Source organism: Balaenoptera ricei, chromosome 16, assembly GCF_028023285.1.
Source record: "Balaenoptera ricei isolate mBalRic1 chromosome 16, mBalRic1.hap2, whole genome shotgun sequence".
NCBI classification, from domain to species: domain Eukaryota; kingdom Metazoa; phylum Chordata; class Mammalia; order Artiodactyla; family Balaenopteridae; genus Balaenoptera; species Balaenoptera ricei.
Window position 1 is genome coordinate 26,558,936 of NC_082654.1, and position 19,271 is coordinate 26,578,206.

Sequence of the window (19,271 nt, forward strand, 5' to 3'; positions counted from 1 at the left end):
ACCTCTCTTTCCCAGTTCAGAGAACTCACAAAGATAGTAATGCTGGAATCCTTTGGATTAACTTATTATTTAAGAAGACAGTGTTCAGGGCTTCCCTGGTGGCGCAGTGGTTAAGAATCCTCTTGACAGTGCAGGGCACACAGGTTCAAGCCCTGGTCCGGGAAGATCCCACATGCCGCGGAGCAACTAAGCCTGTGAGCCACAACTACTGAGCCTGCACTCTAGAGCCCGCGAGCCACAACTACTGAGCCCACGTGCCACAACTACTGAAGCTCGCGCATCTAGAGCCTGTGCTCTGCAACAAGAGAAGCCACCACAATGAGAACCCCACGCACCGCAATGAAGAGTAGCCCCCGCTCACCGCGACTAGAGAAAGCCCACGCACAGCAACAAAGACCCAACACAGCCAAAAATTAATTAATAAAAAAAAAGAAGACATACTGCAACAGCATATATGTTCATGGCTAGTGGAATTCCTTCCTTCACTGTACTTGATTTAAGAATCTTTTGAGGGCTTCCCTGGTGGCGCAGTGGTTGAGAATCTGCCTGCCAATGCAGGGAACACGGGTTCGAGCCCTGGTCTGGGAAGATCCCACATGCCATGGAGCAACTAGGCCCATGAGCCACAACTACTGAGCTTGCGTGTCTGGAGCCTGTGCCCCGCAACAAGAGAGGCCGCGATAGCGAGAGGCCCGCGCACCGCGATGAAGAGTGGCCCCCGCTTGCCGCAACTAGAGAAAGCCCTCGCACAGAAACAAAGACCCAACACAGCCAAAAAAAATAAAATTAATTAATTTTTTAAAAAAATTAATAAAAAAAAAAAGAAAGAATCTTTTGGCAACTTTTTCTAAGCAGTCTAGGCATTTATAATCTTTAACTTCTGGGAAGGAGGCGGGGAGAGACACTTATTTGTTTATTACTGACAATGAGCCAGCCTCTGTGCTAGAACTTCATTTCACCAACATCTCACTTAATGTGACAACAATCCCATGATGTAGGTATTATTATCTTTATTGTTCAGTTGCAGAAACTGAAGCATATGGAGACCTTGCCCAAGGTCACACAGTAGGCAGAGGAAGAGCAAGGATTTGAATGAAGTCTCTGGCTCCAAAGACTCTTTCCTTTACAATAATACAGGAGTCATGATACTAGACCAGAAGTTACCAATAACGCAAAAACCAGAACTGAGGGTCAGTTGAACGCTGAGCAGACATGCATGTCCCTGGTCAGTGCTCCGGAATCCTGTCTATAAGACTGTCACTTATATCGGATCTGACAGTGGTGTTCCCAAGGGTGGAGTCAGGGCGCTGGGGCCCCAGGACTCCCATTCTGACCCACTTGGGGGCTGAGCTCTGTGAGGTAAATGACTGGGGAAGTCCTGAAGTTCTCATATGTTCCCAACACACAATGGGTCCCCACACAAGGAGCAAGCTGGCATGGAAGGTCTTCCATGCCTTGGATCTCAACTAACCTGGTGAAGTGCTTGTCATCTGGCCAGTGGAGGCTAAAGGAGACTAGGGTTGAGGGCCCCCGAGTTTCTCATTTCGCAATCAAGGAATCTGAAGAAAGAGGGTTTTGTCAGAACAGGACAGCAACTGCCAGGCTTCTAGGGCAGGAGATAATCTCCAGACCTAAAGCCTTTTTATTTCCAGGAGTTTTGAGTAGAGGCTGCTAGTCAGACACAGAACATCTAAGATAAAAATAAAAGACCTTTCTTATCTTTCTCGGGTTGTGCACAAGCACATTTAAATGCCCTAGAGTTCTGACTCAAAAAACGCAGAAATGAATACTAACCCAAACCCCAAACCGATGGGAGCGCCACAATCAAAGTCAAACCAAGATATTGTCACGTCATGAATGCGAGGCTTGGCATCAATAAAAGGATCCTGAAGTAATTATTTTGGGGAATGCCATAGGAAGAATTCCAAGCCCAGAACAAAGATTTGCAGAACCTTGCCAAGTAGAAATGTTAAGGTCTGCTCAGCTGCCAGAAACCAAGAACACTAGATTATCTGTGTCCTGGGGCTGGACAAAGGCAGACATGTAGCAAGCCTGCAGAGGCAAGAAAACACACCTCTCCTGGGCTCCGCACAGGACAAGGAGTTCTACAAGTCACAGGGCTTGTTTCTTCTACAAGGCATCCATGAAAACCTGTGGATGCTCTCCTACTATTGTACTGAGTCTTCCCAGAAGTTGTCTGGGCAAACAGCCCTCAATTGCAATCACTTGCTAAACATCAAATGATATATTTCAGAGAGGGAGGATCCTAACCTACGCTGATATCTCATATTTTACAGACGAAAAACATGAGCTTCAGTGACGTTAGGTAATCATTCAAGGACACACAGCTAGTAGGCAGTGGAGCCAGCATTACAACCAGGTCTGTGTGGCTCCAGAATGGCTTGAACACGCATGGAGACAGTATTTTGATATTATACCCGTCACTTCCCCCTCTTCTGTGACATGATAGTCACAGTCACATCCAGCCACCCAGGATATACCATGGAGATGAGAAGGATGCAACACTGGATGAATTGGTCTTGCCCTGGAGGATTGATTTATTCGATTACACAGTTAGAGAGAAAAGACAGCAGACACAGAGACAAACGTAGGCACCCTACAACAAATGTGGGGGGAGGAGTAGAGGCGGTACGGTAAATGCACGAAGGGCTTGAAGAAGGGAAGCTATTGAGGGATAAAATGGCCAAAGAAAGTTTTACCAAGAGATGGCTAACTAAAAATCATGTAGGGTTTGGGGGAGAAGGTGAACACACTAAGCAGGGCCAAGCATGACTGAAAGCATGGAAACAAGGGCACACGGGGCATCTGAGAAAGGCAGACGATGGGCAAAGATCAGCTGGAGGTACAATGCATACATGTGTGTATTTACTGAGTACCTGTAACCAGCGTATCTTTTCTTTCTGATGGCTACAACTAAAATATGATAAATCTTGAAGTTGACTTTGTGGGGGGGATGTGGGAGGTGGAGAGAATACACCCATGGCAATGGTACAGCCTTAGCCTTTTAAAAAGAGAGAAAAATCAGGGCTTCCCTGGTGGCGCAGTGGTTAAGAATCCACCTGCCAATGCAGGGGACACAGGTTCGAGCCCTGGTCCAGGAAGATCCCACATGCCACAGAGCAACTAAGCCCATGTGCCACAACTACTGAGCCTGCGCTCTAGAGCCCGCGAGCCACAACTAGGAGCCCACACACCGCAACTACTGAAGCCCACACGCCTAGAGCCCGTGCTCCACAACAAGAGAAGCCACCGCAGTGAGAAGCCCTCGCACCGCAGCAAAGAGTAGCCCCTGCTCGCCGCAACTAGAGAAAGCCCGTGCGCAGAGATGAAGACCCAACGCAGCCAAAAATAAATAAAATAAATTAAAATATATATATAGAAATATCTCATAAACAATCACAACAAATAAACTTCAAAAAAAATTTTTTTAATAAAAAGAGAGAAAAATCAAAGTAGCAGAAGCTGAAACCAGTTTACAGCAGCTTCCTAAGGCTTCTGCCTCTTGCTTCTCTGCCCCCTAACAAGAAAGTCCTTTACTGCTGACAATCAATCACCCCACTGATATTTATCACCTTCATGGATAAACATTTACTGCCCTCTCTGGAGAGTCCAGGGGTCTCCGAAACTCACCACTGACAGGGGGCTGTCACTGATGGTTAGTGCGCTGTTGCTGGATCTGCAACTTTAGCTTTATCAAGTACAACAGCAGCCTTGTTTGCTTTTATACCAAAATGCTAGGTTCATTTTTCCTGCCCTGAAAACAGTTCACCAAACTGTCAAGTAGCCAAGAATTACATGAAAATCAGCAAGCTACAACTCAGGGCTGTCCCCAGAAATATTTCACGTCTCCTCACAAATTGCTCTCTAAACCAAAGATCGGAATAAGAAAAAAGGGAGGGGGACCTAGGTCACACCAACTACATGATACACTCTCACATGTAACTTGGAAAGAGAACTCCATTTAGGAAAATTAGTCTTCAAGGTCTCCACTAAATCTGATTTCATCTTTCACTTATATTTAAATTTAGGGCAGGATAGAGAGGGACTCCACTTTTGGTGCAATGGTGGTAGGCCCAAGGAAAGGGCTAACATCATGGTAATTTTATTAAAGGTACCTCAACTCTAAGTCCCTGGAAGCAGCTCCAGGCCCCCTGGGTGCAAAGTCATAAGAGCAAGTGTGCACAGTCTCCAGCGACAGATCATCTTGGTTGTGATTTTATAGGAAAATCCACTTTTTTTTTTCTTAACATCTTTATTGGAGTATAATTGCTTTACAACGGTGTGTTAGTTGCTGCTTTATAACGAAGTGAATCAGCTATACATATACATATATCCCCATATCTCCTCCCTCTTGCGTCTCCCTCCCACCCTCCCTATCCCACCCCTCTAGGTGGTCACAAAACACTGAGCTGATCTCCCTGTGCTATGCGGCTGCTTCCCACTAGCTATCTATTTTACATTTGGTAGTACCACTCACTCTTTCATGTGCTAATAAACTCAGCAAAGTTATTTATTCTCAGGCCTATCTCCTCTTCTATAGTATAAGCAACTTAAGGGCAACATGGGTAACTTTCATTTCTGTGTCCCTCACAATACCAAGTAATGCCTCACACAAAGCAGGCCCTCAAGAAAAACTGGTTACATGGATGAAGAGAACTGATGACTAAAGAGAAGATGGTAAAAATGAAGCTAACGCAGCTAAATCCCCAAACGTTTTGGGCAGGAGACTTCTTCTGGTCACAGAAACCTGTAAAACAGCTAAGAGATAAGGAGTGCACCTGGATGGTACTCTGAGTTCACGAGGCTTGATGAAGGGATTGCGAAACCCTCTCGCTATCTAACTTCTCAGCTGAGGAATTTAAAGCACTTAAGCCATCTCAAAAGCAAAACTGTCTTCCTCAAGGCAGAGCTGGGACGTGATCTAACGCCCCCGTGACAGTTTTTCCTTTATGGGGAATGGGATGAAGCGGCTTCTGGTTTTGCCTCCCGTTCACCAGAAACTCCATTAGCAACACCTGGAAGTCGCCTTTTTTTGCTTAAAGGGTTGTGAAACTTAATAAGGTCTAGTTGGAAACACAGCTCCTGGCACTAGGCCTTCCCTCAGTTCCTGGATCTTATGTATATCAAATATTACCTCCTCCTTCCTTAGGCTGTTCAGTAACCAAATCTACTCCAGGTCTAAGATTTCATGGTCAAAAATACCAGCGGAAAACTTTATGACAACTTATCCCTCCCATAAGCTGTAGGGAGTGGGGAAACTTCTGGAACATGCACATCCACACCCCAAGTAAAATGATGACTGAAGGTGGTGAAACTGTAGAGGGAATCACACCAGATGCAGGGACACCGGACCTTTCATCACATTACACCCAACCACGGGCCACACCTGCACCCTGGATTCCCAGGCCGCAGAGTGAGGCAACACAGGATGACAGCAGTAAGTAAACCGACTTCAAAAACACCTTGACCCGGGGTCCAAGTCGTGAAGAAAGCACTACAGCAAAGCAGAAGTGGGCAGGAAGACCCTGCTCTATAAGCAGAAAGCTTAGGGGGAAAACGCTGGAAGGGCCTTTGAGAAAGCATCCCCCATCACAGCAAGAAGTCAGCACAAGTCACTGTCCCTCCCTGAAAAGAAGTAGCAGGTGCCAGTATCTTATATTTTAGATCCAACGTTCCAAAGTCCTTCACTTTTCTCAAGATGCACGTTCTTGGCAAGATGTGCTCAGTATTATTGAGAATTACATTTTTCTTTTTTTTTCGGCCACACCGTGCAGCTTGTGGGATCTTAGTTTCCCGACCAGGGATTGAACCCAGGCCCTCGAAAGTAGGAGCACAGGGTCCTAACCACTGGACCACCAGGGAATTCCCAGTGTTATAGAAAAGGTGGCACTAACCAATGAGAGACACAACAAAGCATCATCCTTGCAGAGATCTCAAGGTTTATAAACTACTTTCACATCCCTTTTCATTGTTCCTTATATCAGCTGGTGATAGGGCCAGGCAGTTACCATCCCCACTTGCCGGGCAGTACACTGGTCTGGAAATGTGCGTTGACCTAGGACTAGACCTAGGGTTTCTGACTGAAGAGGCAGAGGTCTTCCCACGGAACCCCAGTGATTGACTGCCTAGGGGCAGATTTTCCTTTAAGCTAGACTCTGTCAGGGCTCTGGCACTCTACCATGCTACCACCTATTCTCATGACCCTGGGCCAATTACTTCACCTCTCTGAGCCTTCATTACTTTTATCAGCATCACCCAGAGACCGCTCCGAGGCAGCCATTTCTGCGATAAGAGGCTCACATGGTTAAAGAAGTTTACCGACCCTTTTGGAGATTCACGATGCATGTGCTTTACAGTTAAGCCTCTGAAGGGTCCCACAGTTAAGAAGCCTGTTCAACCCTAAATCTCCTACATTTCAAACAGCACAGCCTCTCTTACTGAACATCTGTTCATAGCATCATTATCTCTACGGTGTCTTTCAGCCTCCAAATTCTATGTTCCATCTCTCCCTCAGCAGCGTTGCTCATTAGCCGTGAGACACACCCCCCCGCACCCCCCCACCGCACCCACCCCCCCCCCCCCCGCCGCCGCTAATACTGTACCTTGAGGGCGGGCATGGTCAGCCAGACACGGGATGGGGACACCCAGCCTAGGCCCTGGAGAGCTGAAAGAGAAGATACGCAAACAGGGTCTCCTCATTTTCCCAGGTTTCTCTGAACATTTGTGCAATCTCAGATAAGAAGAGGATTTTTCCAAAAATTCTCCCTACACTAGAAATTGAGGGCAAAAGTCATAAGTTAATCTTTCACTTTATATACTGGGCAGAGGTTGGAAATGGATATGTGTCCAAAAAAAAAAAAAAGTTTTGAGAGGGAAAAAGGGGGGAGCGGGCTGCCATGATTAAAACTTCACCACTAGACCTGCTCAACTAAAAAAGAAAAAGCTGGGGTTGGAAGAGCACTTTTGATACTCATAGGATTGAAGTGTGTCACTGGGGAGTAACTTTTTTAAAGTAGTGTGACACAGGGTTAATTATTCATGAAAACTGAAGAACTATCATAATTAGCTGAATTTTCTAATAGTATTTTTACCCCTAGATCCAAATTAAATTCTCACACACAAGATCCTCTCCTGTAACATTAAGGAATTATTGTCAGTTTTTTAGGGTGTGATATGGGAGGGTGGTTATGTTCGGGAACATAGTCCTTTTTATCTTTTAGAGATTCAAACAGAACTATTTATGGTTGAGATGATATGAAGTCTGAAATTTGCTTCAAAATAATTTCACTGGGGATAAATGGAAGTGAAAGTGGATACAGTATAGATAAAATAAGACTGGCCAAGATACTACATTGCTGAAGTTGGGAGATGGGTACATGCTGGTTCATTATACCATTCTCTTTTTTTTTGTAAATGTTTAAAATGCTCCATAATAAAAAAAAAATTAAAGGATTCTATTCTGAATAATGTCCATTTTTGACCCTATATAATATTAAGCTTTACAGAGCCCTTAAAACAAATAGGGAACACCAAAAGCTCAAGCAACAAAAGAAAAACACAGAAAAACTGGAATTCATCAAAATTAAAAACAGCTGTACTTCAAAGGACACCATCAAGAAAGTGAAAAAAAAAAAGATTGGGAGGAAATATTTGCAAATCATTTATCTGATAAGGGATTCATATACGCTTCTTAACTGTGAGACTCTTCAGAGGCTTAACTGTAAAGCACATGCATCATGAATCTCCATGAGAAATGGTAGACTTCTGTGACCACGAGGGCCTCTTCCTCTTACAGCAGAAATGGCTGCCTCGGAGCCGTCTCTGGGAGATGCTGATAGAAGTAATGAAGGCTCAGAGAGGTAAAGTAATTGGTCCAGGGTCATGAGAAGAGATGTTAGCATGGCTAGGTCTAGAGTGCCAGAGCCCTGACAAAGTCTAGTTTAAAGGAAAACCTCCCCTTGGACAGTCACTCACTGGGATTCCATGGGAAGACCACTGTCCTGTCAGTCAGATAAGGGCCTTTAAAACAAACAAAGGATTGAATAGGCATTTCTCCCAAGAATATATACAAATGGCCAATAAGAAGGCAAAAAAGGGGACTTCCCTGGCAGCGCAGTGGTTAAGACTCCGAGCTTCCAATGCAGGGGGCAGGGGTTCAATCCCTGTTCAGGAAACTAAGATCCTACATGCTGCATGGCATTGCCAAAAAAACCCAAAAACCAAACAAACAAACCAAAAAAAAAAAAAAAACCAAAAAACAAACAAAAAAAGAACACAAAAAGATGTTCAACATTACTAGTTATTAGGGAAATACAAATCAAAACCACAGTGGGATACTACTTCACACCCACTAGGATGGTTATGATTTTAAAAAAAGACAGTATTGACGAGGATGTGGAGAAACTGAAACCCTCATACATTCCTAGCAGGGATATATAATGGTGCAGCCACTATGGAAAACAGTCTGGCAGTTCCTCAAAAGTTAAACATAGAGTGACGATATGACCCAGCAATTCTACTTCTAAGTGTATACCCATGAGAATGAAAACATATGTCCACTCAAAAACTGTATATTCATGTTCAAAGCAGCATTATTCATAATAACCCCGAAGTGGAAAAAGCCCAAATATCCATCAATTGAGGACTATATGTGTTACAACCATACAAAGGAATATTAATCAGCCATAAAAAGGAATGACATAGTGATATATGTTACAACATGGATGAACCCTGAAAACACTATGCTAAGTGAAAGAAGGCACTCACAAAATAGCACATGGTATATGATTCCATTTACATGAAACGTCCATAATGGGCAAATAGAGACAGAAAGCAGATTACTGGTTGCCAGGGACTTGGGGGATGGGGCAGGGAGAGGGGGAATGACTGCTGATACAGAATTTCTTTTGGGGGTGATGAAAACGTTCTGAAATTAGCTAGCGGTGAGGTGGTCCAAACTTGTGAATATACTAGAACCCACTAAATTGTATACTCTAAAAGAGTGAATTTTATGGTATGTGAATTATATCTCAATAAAGCTGTATTACAAAAAAGAAAAAAAAAAGCCTCAGAAACCATCCTCACCTCAGAACAGGAAGTACCAAATGGAGGTTGGGGACAGGTGTCAAGAAGCCCCAGCGAGTCCCTCAGCTCGGTACAGTACACTGTGTGCTGAGAGCAGACAGATCTGCGTGTGGCAGCACTGTGGTCAGAATGAACGACGAACCACAACCCCCAACTCTTTTGCTCACTCAAGAGGCTGCAGTGGTGCGTGTATCAGAATAATAGCATATATCCTAACTTACCTGCTCTAAGAATAAATGATTTCATACCTTATTATTAGAAAATAGTTGTTGAAAAAACACCTCATCTGATCACCAAGGCTGACGATATGGAAAGTGATTCACGTGCATTTTGGACAAGGAGTGAACCAAAATATATTCTTGAATTCCTCCACTGAAAACAAACCTTGGATCAGTAAGGGAAGAGGGAAGCCTTAAAGTTCCCCAGAGCTAAAATAATTAATAACAACAACAACAACAAGGGCTAACATTTGCCAATTACTATGTGGCAGGCACTGCTCTAAGTGCTTTGCAAGTATTAACTCAGTTAACCCTCACAATAACCCTACAGGCTAGGTGCTATTAACCCATTTTACAGATGAGGATACTGAGTTAACTAACTCGTCCAAGGTTATATGGAGGCAGTCTGGCTCCAGAGTCTGCACTCTCAGCAATGCCACTTCCAGGCGTCTCTTCTGGGATGACCACCACGGAGGGGTGGTAGTTCAGGCATGAAATTAGACTTGTGTACCACACAGCAATTGGCCAACAGCTCCAGGCCACCTGCTTGACATCTTCCAGGGGACCACAAACCACTTCCTTCAGCACATGGGCAGGCATTTCTACCCTCCTCTGGCTAGAGGCTCACTGCTCTTGTGTGAATCCTACTCCACAGCAAAGGGAGCAACCAGTTTGCAGACAGGGAGACTGGAAGCTAAGCCAATTAGAGAACTATAGGCTTTTGAGAAAGTAAACTGAAATGTTCCCCAGGTGCCCGTGTTAAGAGTCAGAAGGCACATCTTCAAGGATAAGCAGAGGGTGCAGGTGAAGAAATGATGTTCACATGTGTGTGGGGAAGTGAGCCCTTGCATACCCTACTGATGGGAATGTGAACTGATAAAGCTGTTTGGGGGAGCAACTTGGCACTATTGGCCCCAAATTCCAAATGTACATACCCTATAATCCCACAGTCCCCAGTTCCACTTCTAGGAATCTAGCAAACTGCAGAAAGAAATAAGTGCAACAATGTTCACTGCAGCACAGCTTGAAATGGCAATACCTTGGACACAATGTATGTTCATTTATGGAGGGGTAGTCAAATAAATCATGGTCTAAAGCAATTACAGGCATTAAAAAAAAATCAGAGGCATATATGCAATATGAAAAGAAGTCTACAATATATTAAGGTTTTAAAAAAAGGTGCATGTTGTTAAAGAACTACATATAAATTATCCCATTTTTGCTTTAAAAACAAATAGAAGAAAATTAAGAACCCTACCCATACCAACAACTTTATGTATTTTATGTGTGTGGATGTAAGTTTATACATAGGAGTTATATTACTATATCTATAAATTTGCAGCATAAGCAGAAAAACCAAAAATACACAAACCACAAACTTTCACTTCTTCCTCTAAGTATTTTTGTATTTCTCTATTATTTACCATTGTTATGAGCATGTGTTATTTTTGTGTAATTAAAAACTGATGTGAAAAGGTAAAAAGTACCTCAAAGCCCAAAGAAAAGAAGCAATCGGGTCTAAGAAAGGGATTGGAGAGACAGCCAGATTGGTCCTTATGCGAAATCAGGCCGGTGCAGGTTTTCCGCTCCCAGCTCCCACCCACAGCAACAGCAGCAAGGGGATTTGCATATTTAAAGACAAGGGACTCAAGAAAAAAAGAAAGAAGTACACAGGATGAACTTCTCACACTGTTCGACTCTATATTCAAGTCCCAAAGAGCTACTGTGCTCCAACATCCCAGTGTAGAAAGCCAAATATTAACTTTCTCTCCCAAATAAACCACAAAAGTGTAAATCTGATCAATAAACTAAGCTATGGTGTTTTTCATTGTGTCTGTGTTTGGTTGGGTTTTGATACGATTGGAGTGAAACTGCCAGGTGGAATTTTAGATGAGGAAGATTAATTTTTAAACGGCAAACAAAAAGCAGTATGTACAATTTTGAAAAATATGATTATTTTCTCCATGCACCGCGTATGTCTCTGATCTGCAATAATGTGTAACAAAAGTGTTACAATGTAAGATCTGTCTTGCTCCATATTTAAAAATCAAAACAGAAATGTTTTGATAACTTCACTCTAGGATCCACCCTTCCAAACCACAAATATTCTTGTAACGTCTTACATTCACTCTCATCTCTTCCAAAACAAGTTTAAATTCTTTAAAACACCTAAGATCGTGAATCAAAACCGAGCCATGGCTCTATGAGGGTGATGACGGCACCAGGAACAGAAGATATACAGCTCATCTGCTTTCCCACAGAAGAAAGTATGGAAAGATGAAAACCAAAAGTAAATAAATCCAGCTATGGGAATGTAGCTGAGTAAGCGAAAGTATCCCCAAAACCCCAAAAACCCCATCCAGGCAAGACTTACAAGTCTGAGGGGATGACCTACTTTAATTCCCACACTGGGAAAGCCCAGAATTGTATCAACAAGCGGCAGAATTCAATAGGATGAGACTTGTTTCCCTTCTCCTTACCTCCCATGTTGCAATGTTCTGGATTTATTTGTATTTCTTTGTTTGTGGTTTCCACATTTGCATGTGGGTTTTTGGCCAGACTTTGCTCCACCTAGTGGAACGTCAAAGGATGGGCCAAAAGGGAGGTGCCCACTGGCAGACCTCAGCCTGACTGTTGTATGCGGCTGAGTGGACAGGTCACCAAGACCCGCTGTCACCGTTCCCTGCCACCCAGTGGCTGCTCTGTCTGTGCGGTTATAGTGGGATCGGTGGCCCCAGCAGGGCCCACAGTTGGGGTGGTAGGGCAAGGAATGAACCCACCTGGTCATTGCTCCACCTGGTCCTGATGGTCCCTCAAACGTCAGTCCAGCAACTTAAGGCAAGAAAGAAAGAGGCCCTCAGGTGTACGGATGGCCAGGCATTCAAAAGGCTGTCGGAATTCTGAATCCAAAGCCATCTAAGTTACCCACAGCACCCACAGAGTAGCCAGCTTGTGCCCAGCACCCACAGATGAGGGGCATCCTGGGACCTGGAGGAGAGGGCTCTCCTCCAGACACAGCTCTGGTAAGATCCAGGACCGTCAGCTTCCCTCGTGGCGACCTGAGAACATCTAACGGTTTCTGCAGGCTGAGCGTGTGTAAGAACAAACTAACATTCGTGAGGCCGAAAATGAGAGGAGAGCCAAGATCTAGAATGAGGAAAGGAAAAAATTCTAAGAACATGACTCAGTTCAGATTGGTGGTGGGACCATGGAGGGCACAGAAATGAAAGTGACTGGCCATCAGGCTTTCACTGGGACGAAAACAAACGTTCTTAAAGTGAAACCACAAAGGCAGACCAAAGTGAGAGGAAAGAAGGTTTAAGATGGGGTGACTTAAGGAGGCTCACCTGCTTACTGAACCACAGACTAAAAAAATGTGCTTTTGTCAAAACAGTTGATGTTGGCTGACGATGATGAGCTGACTGGTAACACATGTCAACAAATCCGAGCGACATCAGGATTCAGGACACTAAAGCTTTAAACTGTCCCACCTGAAATTTGTCGTCAGAGGTTATTTCACACACATCTTTTCATAGGAAGGCTGACCTCAAATCCCACGATACTGGGCAGGAGCTGGTAAGGGGATAGCAGGTACCACAAAAGGGTTTCTCCACCTTGGCGCTACTGACATTTTGCAGAGGACAATTCTTTGCTGTGGGGGACTACCCTGAGGACACTTAGCAGCACCCCTGGCCTTCATACAACAGATGCCAGTAGTGCTCCTGAGTTACGACAATCAAAAATGTTTCCAGACGCTGACAAATGTCCTCAGGCAGGGGCAAAATTGTCTCCAATTGAGAACCACTATTCTACATAGGTTCACCATGAAGAGTTACCTACATAGGTAAAAGATCACAGGGACAAACCTAAACTCAGATATAGAACAGAATCAAGGAAGTCACTTCCAAACTCCCCAAATCTCAGTTTCTGAACCTAGTTTGAGAGTTGACACTAACGTACCAACCACAATGCACTCTTGAGGACCACCAATAAGAATAGCAGTGATAAGTATTATATTTAATAACCATGAAGTATATTCCAAAAGCTTTACATATATGTCTTTTCAGGTCCCAACACACCTATAAAGTACGTGCTACTTTTATTTATTTATTTATTTATTTATTTATTTATTTAGGCTGCATTGGATCTTCATTGCTGCATTCAGGCTTTCTCTAGTTGTGGCGAGTGGGGGCTACTCTTTGTTGCAGTGCATCGGGCTTCTCTTGGCGGTGGCTTCTCTTGCTGCAGAGCACGGGTTCTAGGTGTGCAGGCTTCAGTACTTGTGGCATGTGGGCTCTGTAGCTGTGGCTCGTGGGCTCTAGAGCACAGGCTCAGTAGTTGTGGTGCACGGGCTCAGTTGCTCCGTGGCATGTGGCATCTTCCCAGACCAGGGCTCGAACCCGTGTCCCCTGCATTGGCAGGTGGATTCTTAACCACTGTGCCACCAGGGAAGTCCCTAAAGTACGTGCTATTATTATTCCCATTTTATAGATGAGGAAACTGAGGCACAAGAGGTTAAAGTAACTTGCTCAAGGATAGTAAGTGGAAGAATCAAGTTTGGAACTCAGGTAATCTGCCCCCAGAGCCCATGACCTCACCACTACATTAAACTATATTCCACCTCCACACTGGAAAACTGTTAGATCTGCATTGTCTAACAGGTAGTCAGTAGTCACATGTAGCTATTTACTCTAAATTAAAAACTGAGTATCATACCACTTTGGAAAACAGTCTGGCAGTTCCTCAAAAGGTTACACATAGAGTTATCATATGACCCAGCAATTCCACTATTAGGTATATATCCAAGAGAAATGAAAACATACATGTCTACACAAAAACTTGTACACACATGTCCATAGCAGCATTATTCACAATAGCCCAAAAGGGAACACAGCTCAAATGTCCATCAACTGATGAATGGATAAATAAAATGTGGTACATTCACGCAACTGAATATTAATCGGCCATAAAAAGGAAGGAAATACTGATGCATGCGATGATACACAAATACATCAACATGGAAGAATCTTGAAAACATTATGCTAAGTTTAAGAAGCCAGTTACAAAGGACCACATGGTGTATGATTCCATTTATACAGAATGTCCAGAATGGGCAAATCCAAAGAGACAGAAAGTAGATTAGCGATTGTAGGGGCTGGGGGAGGAGGGGGTGTAATGGGGAAGGGCTGCTAATGGCTATGGGGTTTCTTTGTGGGGTGATGAAAATGTTCTAAAATTAGACAGTGGCGATGGTCACACAACCCTCTGAGACTCACTAAAAAAACATTATCTGTACACTTTAAGAGGATGAATCTTTTGGCATGTGAATTATAACTCAATAAAGTTGATACAAAAAATTAAATGCCATTAAAAATTCAGTTCCGGGACTTCCCTGGTGGTCCAGTGGTTAAGAATCCGCCTTCCAATGCAGGAGACGTGGGTTCAATCTCTGGTCGGGGAACTAAGATCCCACATGCCGAGGGGCTACTACTGAGCCCACGCACCACAATGAGAGAGAAGCCCACGTGCAGCAAGGAAGAGCCCAGCACTGCAACAAAAGATCCTGCATGTTGCAATAAGACCTGACGCAGCCAAAAATTAATTAATTAATTAATTAATTAATAATTCAGTTCCTTAGTTATCCTAGCCACATTTCAAGGACTCAATAGCCACATGTGGCTACAAAATGGACAGCATAGATACAGATGATTTCCAACATCACAGAAAGTTCTACTGTCAGCAGAATTTCGACAAATGGATAAAAGCCCTCCTTATCGTCTAATTGCAGCTCACCTTTCAAGTCTCAAGCTATTCTCACAGTCCTCTGCACACCCACAGGCAAAGCTTCCACCACAGACTATGTGCCACTTCCAAAAGCTCCATTTTCACTCTTTCATGCCGGAATAAACTTTCCCCCTTCCTGGTCCACAGACATCCTACTTATCCTTGTCAACCTTGAAAGCCCTGTCCAAATGCCTCTCCCTCTATGAAACCTTCCCTAAATCCCCACCTTCCCCCAGCCCTAGGCGTTGTTCCCACCGTCCTTTGCTTGCACTTCCATTACAGCGTTGATCCCTCCAGATTACATATCAGTGTATATTATCTGTCTTTCCCACAGGATTATTAGCTCCTTGAGGACAGGGATTCTGCTACTTGTTTGAAGGTTCCCAGTGCCTAGAAATAATAATGGCCTGTTGCAAAGAATGAACATTTTGGTAAATGTCTGTTGGATTCTACTCAAAGGATTTACAGCAACTCATGGTGTTAACTTGAGAAAATTGCTCACTTTGGTATATAAAACAGGCTAAGAAAGTGAAAGAAAGAGGGTAAGAACCTGAAAGTCTCATATCCCACTATTCTACAAGGAATGAGGGTGGTCGCACTGAAATGCCATATTTAGGAAAGAAGAGTGGAGCAGGGCTTCTGGACTGAAAACTGGGGCAATGGAGGTGAGTAAAGGTGGGGAGGAAGGGGTATACTATTGGAGGGTGTGGGGGGAAGAAAAAATATCATGAACCAGGGCCCCCTTCCAACTCAAAGTTTTAAGCATGGCAAAGGAAAGGCAAGGACTGCATCTCTACAGATTTGCGCCCAGCCCATCGGCTGGATCACTTTACTGAAAAAGACATTTCTCCTAAAACTTTACTTTAAATACTACAGTCAGATTTCTCTGGTTGAATCTAACCAACAAGAGAAAGAAAGAAACTCCGCATATCTCCATCATAATTTAATTGGAAGAGACAAATGCCAAGGCCTTACTGTTTGGAGACTCTATTGCTTTTTTATATTCTTTATGGATTCAAGGAATCACATCTGAGTTGCAATAACCTATAGGAGAATTAAGTCTAAGTTCCTAATCACAGAATGGAGTTAAACTGATGAACTTATTTGGGCCAGGATGGCAAGAAATGACTGTTCCAGTGCAGAGCTGGAACCAGGGAAAGCAAGCTGCCTAATATCATATATTTGATATTAAATGCATGTGTAAAAAAAAGATTGCATTATGAAAAAGAATATATGTATATACAAACATATACACATATATATAAAACTGAATCACTCTGCTGTACACCAGAAATTAACACATTGTAAATTAACTATACTTTAATTTTTAAAAAAAAGACTGTACTTGATAGAGACATTTCAAGGGAAAAAAATGCAGTGAGGTACCCATACAATTTTCAATACAGAAGGAGTACAGAGTCTCCTCCTCAGTTCGGAGCTAGCTAGAAGCCACTTGTTGAAATACAGACAGTGAGTACCTGAAATACATCCTAAGCCAAAATGGTCTCTAAATTATTTTTTCTTCACTGATTTCTGCAAGCCAAAAATCAACAAAAACCAAAACAAAACAAAAACTAAATTGACTAAATTGTGGTGGATTCAGAGTTAATAATTATAGAGTAACTTCCATTCCAAAGGTTAAAATTCAAAACACAATTCTCACTATAGATATTGAGAACTCGGCGAGAGAAAGAGACAGGCTATGAGATGGGGTTAGGAGTGTTAGGGGGAAGGGGGTCAGAAGGAGAGAGCCTACTCATTTCAAAAACTTTCCCTTCTCTGCAGGAACTGTAAGCACATAATAGCTGCTGGCCAGTGCTAGCATCCATTCAAATGGAACAAAGTACAAAAGCCACCCTGTCCCCCAAGTAAGTATCGGAAGTGCCAGAGAAATGATAACAAAACGGTCTGTGATCCACAAGCTGCAATTAGGGCATGACACTGAAGATCCCCTCCCAAACCTACTCTCCACATCCCAGGCTTCCATGACCTGGGAAGGAAACTCCACTTTCCATCCTTCTTCCTGCTAAAAGAAATGGATCTGGTTCCCACCAGATGCCAACCACTGCTCTCCAATGGGGAGATGTAGTCCACAGGCCCAGGGCACCCGCCTCAAAAGGCTCCAAAGCCTGCACCGTTCCTAAATCAACCCCCTAGCAATGTTAATTATTGGTTATTGGAAACAGCCTTTAAAGATACAGAAAGGAGCAGGTGCAAAGGAAAAGCAACAGTTTGTTCTATATTTTGTTCTCTCAGCATCTGTATTTCTTAGCTTTGTAACTTTTCTAATAAAGAAAATTTATTTCTCTTGCCAGTTTATGATTTTAACTGAGAAAACAAAGAACCCCAACAAAGCCTAAAACAGAAGAGCCCCAGCCCTAGAAAAAGGAATGTACTGGGACAGAAAATGAGCTCTATTCCTTTCACATGTTATTTCTAATATACATAAATATATTCTTTGGGAAAAGCAGATGATACGTCCACAGATAAATGAATAAACAAATTATGGAACACAACGGAGTATTATTCAGCCATAAAAAGGAATGAATTACATGCTACAACATGGATAAACCTTGAAAACATTATGCTAAGGGAAAGACGCCAGATACAAAAGGTAAAAAAAAAAAAAGCCACATATAAAAGGTATTGTAAGATTCCATTTATATGAAATATCCTGAATAGATAAATCCATAGACCTGTAAAGCAGACTGGTGGTTGCCAAGGGCTGGGGGAAGGGGGAACAGGGAGGAACTGCTTGTACAGGGTTTTCTCCCCAGGTGATAAAATGTTTTGGAACTAGATAGAGGCGGTGGTTGCTCAATATTGAGAATGCACTAAACACCACTGAATTGTTCACTTTAAAATGGTTAAATGGTTTTAAACAGTTTATGTTATATAAAGTTCATCTCATTTAAAAAATTAATTAATGTTTTAAATAGAGGATACTAATGGGCATAACATGATGCTCATAAATTCCTAGGAAAAAAGATAAGGCTTTTTGCTGGCATTGTGCTTATACTCTTGACCACAACACAAAGTTCAAATGCTAAGCTGTATAGAGTCTGCCATCTTGCTCTGTGTGTGTCTGTATATGCCCTTCTGAAAAGACACAGAAGGGAACAGAAACTGAAGAAAATAGAACAGTAAAGCCTTGCCATATGCAAGGAAGGGAAGGAGGGGTGATTACCCCTACTGCACCCCACCCAACCTGGCGCCAGGAGTAACGCTCCCATTTGGGTTTCGAAATGCCAGCCGGAGCTAAAATCAGCACAAGCCACTTAGCAAGAAAAGCTGGGGCGCTCCATTTGTTGCCCGTATTGGCATCAGCACCACCCTTTGCTCAAAACCCGGAGCTGGCCCAGATCAGCATCAGAGACCGGCTCCCCAGGCCAGCCAGCCTGAAAGTAAGAGCTTGTTACAGCTCAAGTGTGCCCTGCTGCTGAGAGGTCCCAGTCTACTTCATCTCACTTGCCTTCCAAGAGTCCTGCCTCCAACACCAGTAAAAATGGGGCCAAGTGGCCCCTAGAACTTTCCCAGGTCCAGCTTGAAACAGATATCCTCTCAGCCAGCCCCTCCTCCCTCTCAGGCCCGCTCAATAACCCACGTACCCCTACCCGCACAGACATACACGCGGCATCGCTGCCTTGGAGACCTGCTCCACTGGAGGACACGAATGCGCCCCACATGACCCCGCTTGCGCCACTATCCAGTCACAGTCATCCCAGCCCACCTGACCTAACTGCCATCTCAAAGGCCCCTCACTCGCTTGGCACCATGCCTCTGCCACCTCCGTGATACCAAAACCGTCACAGGTGTCCCTCAGCTAAACACCGACGCCCCCTTAGATCCTGTCCACTCCAGGCATGGGTACCCCTCTCGGGACCCCTCAACTCTTGGCAACAACATTCCTTCAGCCCCCTCCAGCCAGGCCTCGACGCCCCCCAGGCCCCAGCCTGGCCCGGACACCCCCTCCCCCTTACCTGCGGGGGTTCAGCCCTGGCTGACAGGGGGCTGGGCAGCGCCTGGAGGAGCAGGAGCGCCATGCCACCCAGGAGCCTTCTCCTCTCCATCCCCCTCCTGCTCCTGCTCCTCCGCCACGGCGCCGCCACCTCCCTCCTCCTCCTCCCTCTCCTCCTCTTCCCTCTTCTTCCTTCTTCCCTTCTT

The 19,271-nt window shown here is 44.0% G+C and overlaps 1 protein-coding gene across 3 annotated transcripts in view; it reads right to left on the minus strand.

The window, feature by feature from the left end:
- WBP1L (WW domain binding protein 1 like) overlaps positions 1–19,271 on the minus strand; it is a 59,217-nt gene extending 39,946 nt beyond the window's left edge. Inside the window, exons 1-3 of one of the 3 annotated variants that reach the window (XM_059900444.1) lie at positions 19,088–19,271; positions 12,104–12,155; positions 6,624–6,685 (exon numbers count right to left, since the gene is read on the minus strand). In XM_059900444.1, the coding sequence (XP_059756427.1) occupies positions 6,624–6,638 (15 nt within the window). In that variant the 5' untranslated portion in view covers positions 6,639–6,685; positions 12,104–12,155; positions 19,088–19,271. The remainder of the gene's footprint in view (positions 1–6,623; positions 6,686–12,103; positions 12,156–19,087) is intronic. The other 2 variants (XM_059900443.1, XM_059900441.1) reach the window with 2 other exon arrangements.